At 39.8% G+C, this 9402-nt stretch overlaps 1 protein-coding gene across 1 annotated transcript; it reads right to left on the bottom strand.

Annotated features, from left to right (window-relative positions):
* Window positions 1-7683: 7683 nt before the first annotated feature.
* LOC110641518 (uncharacterized) lies at window positions 7684-8349 on the bottom strand. The gene has a single exon (XM_021793262.2). The coding sequence runs from the start codon at window positions 8347-8349 to the stop codon at window positions 7684-7686; it is 666 nt and encodes a 221-aa protein (XP_021648954.2).
* Window positions 8350-9402: the final 1053 nt, after the last annotated feature.

Consider the following 9402-nt stretch of genomic DNA (forward strand, 5'->3'; position numbering starts at 1 on the left):
TCTAGTTCATCTCCTGCATTTGGGAAGAAGTTCAAGGGTCCACCTGCACAGAGTTCAGGTCAACCATAAGGTCAGGGTCAGTCTCAGGGGCCCAGGCCACAGTTTACCCCTAGGAGAGGTCAGTCCACACCATCAGTCGGCAGCTCTCCAGGGATGGGGTTCAGGGGACCAGCCCCAACATCTTCAGCATGTCCACATTGTTTGAAATGGCATAAGGGAGAGTGTTGGAGAGTGACTGGTGCCTGCTTAAGGTGTGGGTCAACAGAGCATCAATTGAAGAACTGTCCACGCAAAACTACTACAGCTGCTCCAACACAAGCAGACAGACCTGCTCCTGCACCACAAAGGGGTAGGAAATGTGGCAAATCTGACGCAGTGGGACCATCACAGAGGCCTTCATCTGAGCCAGAGAGGCACGATAATGCACCACTGCGGAGCTTATGCCATGAGAGCTCAGGAGGAGCAAGATGCCCCGGACGTCATCAGGGGTACGTTCTCCCTCTACAATACATCTGTGCATGCATTGGTGGATCCAGGATCCACTCATTCATACATCTGCATCAACCTACACGTAGAAAGGGGGATACTAGTAGGGGAGAGTGACCAAGACATTCTGGTCACTAATCCATTGGGCCACAGTGTAGTGGTGAACAAAGTATACAAGGGTTACCCGTTAAGGATTCAGGAGTATGAATTTTTGGCAGACCTGATTGAGTTGCCCTTCCACGAGTTTGACGTGATTTTGGGAATGGACTGGTTGTCACGTCATCAGGCAATAGTTGATTGCAAATTGAAGAGAATTTCTCTGAAAACTTCTGAGGGTAATGAGATCACTGTTGTGGGTGAAAGGACAGATTTCCTATCCAATGTTATCTCATCCACAGTTGCAAGAAGAATTGTGAGAAAAGACTGTGAAGCCTACCTAGCACATATGGTGGATACTAGGCAGGCTAAGCCAAACCTGAGTGATATACCCACAGTAAGAGACTTCCTAGAGGTATTTCCTGAAGAATTGCCCGGTTTGCCACCAGAAAGGGAAGTTGAATTTGCTATTGAGACACCGCCCAAGAGACCCATTTCCATTGCTCCTTATAGGATGGCACCCACTGAATTGAGGGAGTTGAAAACTCAGTTGCAAGAGTTACTTGATAAGGGGTTTATACGCCCCAGTGTGTCACCATGGGGAGCTCCAGTGCTATTTGTAAAGAAAAAGGATGGGACTTTGAGGCTATGCATCGATTACCGGCAATTGAATAAAGTGACTGTGAAGAATAAATATCCGTTGTCTAGAATTGATGATCTGTTTGATCAGTTGAAGGGAGCAGGAGTATTTTCTAAGATTGATCTCAGATCAGGGTATCATCAGTTAAGGGTGAAGGATGTAGATGTGCCAAAGACTGCATTCAGGACCCGGTATGGGCATTATGAGTTTCTGGTGATGCCCTTTGGCCTAACAAATGCACCAGCGGCATTTATGGACCTTATGAACCGTATCTTCCATCCATACCTAGATCGGTTCGTAGTGGTCTTTATTGATGATATTCTGGTGTATTCCAAGACCAGGGAAGAACATGATGAGCATTTGAGGATTATTTTGCAAACCCTGAGAGAAAAGAAGCTGTATGCTAAGTTGTCCAAGTGTGACTTCTGGTTGAATGAGATTGCATTTCTTGGACACATAGTGTCAGCTGATGGGATTAGGGTGGATCCCAAGAAAATAGAAGCAGTGATGGAATGGAAGCCTCCCGTAAATACAATCGAGGTCGAAGCTTCTTGGGGCTAGCTGGGTATTACAGAGATTTGTGAAGGATTTTCCTTAATAGCCGCTCCAATGACCAAGTTGTTACACAAGAATGTCGATTTGACCGAATGACAAGTGTCGCACCAGTTTTGAGAAGTTGAAGGCTATGTTGACAGAGGCACCAGGTGTTAACACAGCAATGTCGAGAAAGGACTTTGTGGTCTACAGTGATGCCTCTCATAATGGGTTAGGGTGTGTATTGATGCAAGAGGGGAAAGTGGTTGCTTATGCTTCCAGGCAGCTAAGGCCACATGAACAAAATTACCCTACCCATGATCTAGAGCTTGCAGCAATTATCTTCGCACTGAAGATATGGAGGCATTACTTGTATGGTGAAAAGTGCTACATTTACACAGACCACAAGAGTCTAAAATATTTGGCAACTCAGAAGGAGCTCAACCTTAGACAGAGGCGATGGATTGAGTTCCTGAAGGACTATGATTGTGTAATTGACTACCATCCTGGGAAGGCAAATGTAGTTGCTGATGCTTTGAGCAGAAAATCCATGACAGCTTTGAGATCATTGAATGCCCGTCTATCTTTGGTTCGAGATGGAGCTATTTTGGCTGAGTTGCAAGTGAGGCCAAACCTGTTACAGTAGATTTTAGATGGGCAGAGGGTAGATGAGAAGCTAATGGCTATTTTGAGCAAAATCCCAGGGGGAAAAGCAACTGACTATGAGGTGAAAGCAGATGGGTGTCTGTATTACAAAGGAAGACTATGTGTACAAGATGATGGGGAATTGAAGGCTAGTATTCTAAAAGAGGCACACACCAGTGTATATGCTATGCACCCAGGAAGTACAAAGATGTATCATGATCTGAAGCTTCAGCATTGGTGGCCTGGTATGAAGAAGGACATAGCTGACTATGTGACTAAATGCTTGACATGTCAGCAAGTCAAGGCAGAACATCAAGTTCCATCAGGATTGCTACAGCCTATACGCATACCTGAATGGAAATGGGATCGGGTCACCATGGATTTTGTAAGTGGTCTACCTCTCACCCAGAAGAAACATGATGCAGTATGGGTGATAGTGGATAGATTGACGAAGTCAGCACACTTTCTGCCAGTTAGGACTGACTACTCACTGGAGAAGTTAGCAGAATTGTATATCAGTGAGATAGTTAGACTGCATGGAATTCCACTTTCCATCATATCTTATCAAGACCCAAGGTTTACATCGAGATTTTGGAAGAAGTTGCACGAATCCTTGGGCACACAACTCCACTTCAGCACAACTTTCCATCCTCAGACGGATGGGCAATCAGAAAGAGTAATCCAGGTAAATAATTGAAACCAACTGAATTAATACAAATATTGAACTAAAATGATAATAATAACATGAAATATATGTCAGGTCCTTAAGGATATGCTGAGGAGTTGTGTCATTGAATTTGAGGGAAGTTGGGATAAATACCTCCCACTGGCAGAATTTGCATACAACAATAGCTACCAAGTTAGCATCCAAATGGCCCCATATGAAGCACTGTATGGGAGAAAATGTAGAACTCCAGTGTGCTGGACTGAATTGGGCGAAGACAAACTGGTAGGCCCAGACTTGGTGAAACAGACTGAAGAGAAAGTGAAACTAATCAAAGCTAATCTGAAGGTTGCCTCAGATAGACAGAAATCTTATGCCGACCTAAAGAGAAAAGAAATAGAATATGCAATTGGCGACAAAGTGTTCCTCAAGTTGTCACCATGGAAAAAAGTACTGAGGTTTGGAAGAAAAGGTAAGTTAAGCCCTAGGTTCATTGGCTCATATGAAGTCATTGAACGTGTGGGTCCAGTGGCCTATAGGCTAGCTTTACCACCAGAGTTGGACAAGATCCACAATGTGTTCCACGTGTCTATGCTAAGAAGATACCGCTCAGATCCTTCACATGTCATCTCCATGGAAGAAATTGAAGTACAACCGGATTTGACATATGAGGAAGAACCCATACGGATTCTGGCTCGGGAAGTGAAAGAATTGAGGAATAAGCAGATTCCACTAGTGAAAGTGCTTTGGAGGCACCACAACACCAAGGAGGAAACTTGGGAAAGTGAAGAGACGATGAGGCAACAGTTCCCTCAACTGTTTGCATCAGGTAAAATTTCGAGGACGAAATTTAAATTAGAGTGGAAGAGTTGTAACACCCTCCCTGTAGCAACTTCGTACATTCTACTGTTCCGGTGACCAGTGTCGGTCCGGACAGTTAGAACATTCGGAAAAATATTTAAACTAAAGTGAGGGACCATAATTAACTCAAATATTAATAAGAAAAATTTAATAAAAATATTAGAAATAAAATACTACTAAGTCAAATGAGCCGGTGCCCAAGCGATGGGTAACCCAGAGGGAAGTTGCGGTTCTCGCAACTAGGAGCCCTAGACCAGGGGAAAATTCATAAAATAATTTTTGGGACTCCAGAGAAGGGTCATTGAGGTTATTATGGCATTAGAATGCCAAGAAAATATTTAGAAAAATTTTTCAATCGGTACAGACAATTTTGACCCGTTAAGCCAAACGGAGGGCATTTTGGTCATTTTGCCTTTAGAGGCGATTTTTGGCCGACTTGTCCCGTTTAGTAAATAATTATTATGACATAAAATATGAATTAATGTTGATGAAAAATTAATTTGAAGTTAGTAGAAAAGAAAAGAAAAGAAAATACAATATAATGCAAATTATGACATCATTATGATGTCATTTAAAAGTTTCCACCAATTACATTTAAACAACCACTTAATTAACTAATAAAAAGAGATAATTGAGACAAAAGAAATCAAAATACCATCTGCCCTTTTCTTCCTCAAACCAGTCGAAATCATGCCCTTGACCCAAACCTCCATTAACACTCCATCAAGCTCCATTTCCCTCTTCATTTCACCATAAACCCTCCTACTCCTTTCACTAAAACTCATCCTTGCACCTTGAACAACCCTTAGGCAGCAAAAAGAAAGAGAAAAGGTGAAGAATTAGAGCTCTTGAAAAGCTCTCAAGTGAGGTTAGTGCCATATTTTTCTCTCTTACTCTTTTAATTCTTGTTAGAACATCAATTTAAGTTAAGTTAGAACATCAATTTAAGTCAAGGAATTGTAAAATTTGAAGCAAATTATACATGTTAGAATTTCTTCAAATTTTCGACAGCCATGAACTTTCTTGAGTTTGATGGCTTTGAATGGAATTAAAATCTAGGGATGTCCCTTGATGTGTATAAGTGAATTAAAAACCTTAGTTGTATGTATAATGTAAGATTGGAGTAATTAGGAATTAGGGTTTTGAGAGAAATTTGGACTTTGCTTATGTAATGGTGAATGAACATTCTAATGGTCAATTAGTGACCATTTTAGGTAAGTTGGCCATAATTTGGAGTGAACTATAGCATTACAAACTGATTTGATGTGGCTGCCTAGTGAGAGCAGTAGGTGTGGCTGTGAGTCCAGCCTGTTTGGACAGTCATAACTTTGGCTGTGTAGGTTCAATTGGTGTTTGGCCAATTGGACATGAAACTAGACACATAATGGCACAATTTTGGTGAAGAAACCATGCCCAAAAGACCAAAGCAAGTGGACCAAAAACTGGCCCCAATCCGGATGTCCTGCAACCAGATTCTGTAGAATGACCAAATGAATAGTAATTGTTCATTTGGCCATAACTCATTGTAGAATGGCCTAATTGACCTGAAATTATTACAGCAACAAGTTAAGATATAGACAAACAACTTTCATGAAGAAACCTACCCCAAATTATGACTAGAACCTATCCAACAAGGCAGTTGCAGTCACTGTTCACTGCACTATAGATATGGTCAGTTCTGCAATTTTTCAATCCGGCCAGCTGTGGTTTTTGGGCCATAACTGGAGCTACAAAACTACAAATGAAGTGATTCAAAGAAATAAATTCAACTAGACAAAATAAGGAACAACTTTCATGTTTATCACTTTCTCAAATTCTCATTGCAACAGTAACTAATGGAACAGTAAAGTTAAGGTACAAAAACTGAAAATTCTGCTCCCTTAGTTTTAAGCTTAGGAATGGTATTGGTGATTAATTCCAACAAGTTTTGAATGCAAAATGTGGTACATTGGGAGTGCTAAAACCAATGTAAAACCAATGTACCTATTTTCTATGCAAAAGTCAACATTTTTGTTGACTAGTGAAGTGAATAGTGACACCAAAACTTGAAAGTCAAAAATTGAAGAATTCAAAAGTATCAAATGCCCTAGTATACCTAACAAGATTGGTTTGGATAGTTTGGCATGCCAATAGGGTTCAGTTAGCAGTACTACACATGGCATTATGCCATTCTGTGATTTCATGGCTTTTAGCCATTCTGACATTGTGTTGATATTTGGCCTTGTGCCTATTGTCATTACTGATTTATTAGTCGCTGCACACCGGAGATGCATATGTGACCGATGGTGTGACACTGAGGTACTAGATACCCAAATGCCGCTTATCCATCCGATCGTCAAAGATAGGTTACTTGGGCAACCAAAAATGAAAGTGGATAAATTTAATGAAATAATGAATATAACAAGTACAAAACAAGTAAAACATCGATACATTCAATACATATTTATTTTTTGTTATTTCCTTTTATTTTATTATTGCACCACTAAGCATTATTGCTTAGCGCGTTGCTTTTGCCACGCGTAGGTTCTGGAGATACTGACCGAGAGCCCAGTAGACCGCAGACTGGGTGAGACCTCCTGCAGCTCTGCATAGTGTCCGTGTCACCTCACCATCCACAGTGCATTGGTAGGACACTAGGGTTCATTTTGGTATTTTGTAATTAACTTTTATTTCCTTTTGTATAATTGAAACTTATGTAATGCATTTTGATGTTCATGTAAATAATGAAAAATGTGGTTATGAATGTAAAATTTGAGTATTTATTTATTGTTTGTATATGAGTACCATGAGAAATGAATGTTTGAGTAATGGAAAGGTTGTTGAAAATCATATTGAGACTTTGTTGATGAAATGGAGTTGGGATTGTTTGGAAATGATTTTGGAAGTGTTTTTCACAGGTTCCGAAGAACTGTTTTCTCTATTTTTAGCAGACTCACGATTTTCTATAAAATTTTCGGAACCTCAAATAAATTATAATTTCAATAAATGACTTAAATGAATTATATTTCACAAGTTATATTCAAAACTATGATAAAAATTAATTAAGATAAAATAGAGTGTTCCGGTACGCCATGTGACATAACTTACTCGGATATACTGTAGACGGGTAAGGGGTGTCACATTGTACATCATGTAAATTGTGAATTTATGAAATTAGCTTGTAATTCATGTAAATTGTGAAGTTTGAGAATTTTGATACATAAATTGAGTATGAATGGATATGTATACAAATGAGTTTCAAGAATTGAATGTGTAATGAGATGATTATGAAAATAACTAATGAGATTTTATTATGAAAATATTGTTGAAATTTCAAGCAGGTGAATAGTGAAATAAGCCAAATAATAATAGAAACAGGGAAAACTTCGCTGGTTTCTCTAGAGAAAAATAATTGATATTAAAATATAACGAGAAATAAATTTTTAAAGAATAAAGTAAGATAAAATAGGGTGCTCCAGTACTGAGTATGACATGCCTTGCTCGGCTACACTGTAGTCGGGTGAGGGGTGTCACATAAGCACCCTTAGTAATTTTTCCTCTTCTATCTCAGATAGGCTGGCGTTGATAATCACGGATATTCAGAATTTAAGTCCAAGAATGCATACCTTAGGGTAGAGGGAAGAGGTTTTAGTTCTACCTGTTTGGTGCTTTCCTGGAGCTAGCCCTTAGGCTGTTCTGCCTTCAACTCTTAAATAGCAAAAACTTGAGCCAATAGTGGGGATGGACTAGCTATCAAGGATTGCACACAAGCTGCAATCTATGTGTTCTCCTTCTCTACTATGAGGCTGTGCATGATGGATGCTCCTAGAGGGTCTTCAGGTTGTGCTTTAATGAATTCCTCTTCAACTTGCTTACCAATCACATCGACCTTGAAGCATTCATCAGGTTCAAGCTTGTGCTTCATTTCATTGAACAAGTTGAACTCCACTTCTTCCTCTCCTACCTTGACAGTTAGCAGCCCGTTCTTGACATCTATGATAGCTCCAGCAATTGCTAGAAAAGGTCTTCCCAAGATTATGGGGATCTGGATGTCCTCCTCCATTTCCAGTACAACAAAATTAACTGGGATAAATAATTTTCCCACCTTGATAAGGATGTTTTCTAGAATGCCCACAAGATATTTCACAGATCGATTAGCCAATTGTAATGAAATTGTTGTAGGCTTAAGTTCCCCCACATCAAGCTTCTTACATATTGACAAAGGCATTAGACTCACACTTGCACCTAGATCACAGAGGGCTTTGTCAATATTCATGTTACAGATAAGGTAAGGTATGGAGAAGCTTCCTGGATCCTTGAGCTTTGGTGGTAGCTTGTTTTGCAATATGACACTGCATTCCTCTGTAAGAGTGACAATCTCATAGTCCTCCAGCCTTCTCTTCTTTGATAAAATGTCTTTGAGGAACTTGGCATAGGATGGCATTTGAGAGCGTGCTTCTGTAAAAGGAATGTTTATATAAAGTTTCTGTAAGACTTCTAGAAACTTTTCAAACTGCTTATCCAATCTGGCTTTCTGGAATCTCTGAGGGAAGGGTAGAGAAGGCTGATATGGTTCTGGTAGCTTCTTTTTTTTTCCTTGCTTCCTCCTCTTGCTTCTCCTTAGCTTCTTCTTTTTTCTCCTTCGCCTGGTTTTTAGATTTATCAGAGGTTTTCTCAATTGGTTCTTCCTCTGACTGTTCTAAAATCCTTCCACTCCTCAATGTAACTGCTTTAACAGTGCTCTCTTGGGTTCATTTCTGGTTGACTAGGCAGTTTAACAGCAGCTTTACTTGAAGAACTTGCCTGCTGAGCAATTTGATTCTCAAGCATCTTGTTGTGTGTGGCAAGTTGGTCCATTCTGGAAGTCAGCTATTTGATCATTTCATTTTGCTGTTGCTGGGCTGCTAGGAATCTTTCCATAATGGATTCCATAGTCGACCTTGATTCAGGCTGTTGGCTCTGAGGGGGTGGTGGCTATACAGGGTTTTGTCCCCTATTCTGAAATCTAGGGGGTGCTGGGGGTCTGTACCCTTGCTGTTTGCTTATTGGTTGATTCTGCTAATTGGACCATAAGAAATTTGGGTGGTTCCTCCATCCAGGGTTGTAAGTGTTTGAATATGGATTGTTGAGCTACATCTAGTTGAAGTTTCCTCCATTATTCACATAGTTCATCTGTTATGTGGGAGGTTCATTGAAGCTGTTATATTCTGAACCCATGTTGTTAGAAGTAATGCCTAGAGCATATCATTTGTCACACCCTATTCCTTCGTAAAATGTAACATGATCCCATAGTACACCTAATGAATTACCGTACTTCGCCTATCGATAACCCATTAAATATGCTACAAGGGATTTTAAATCAATTTTGGTGAAATTTAAATCATCGATTAAATCTGGTATTATAAAATTTTTTTAAAATTTTGGCAGAGTGCTGGCTGTATTTTGAGAAAATAGTTCTTCAAACCTAAAAAGGAAAACACTCCCAATATGTTTTCTC

The sequence above is a fragment of the Hevea brasiliensis genome, chromosome 4, assembly GCF_030052815.1.
Source record: "Hevea brasiliensis isolate MT/VB/25A 57/8 chromosome 4, ASM3005281v1, whole genome shotgun sequence".
NCBI classification, from domain to species: domain Eukaryota; kingdom Viridiplantae; phylum Streptophyta; class Magnoliopsida; order Malpighiales; family Euphorbiaceae; genus Hevea; species Hevea brasiliensis.

Bases quoted from the DNA above. Each gene is read 5' to 3' on its own strand.
- LOC110641518 (XM_021793262.2), bottom strand. From the start codon at position 8,349: ATGCCATCCTATGCCAAGTTCCTCAAAGACATTTTATCAAAGAAGAGA.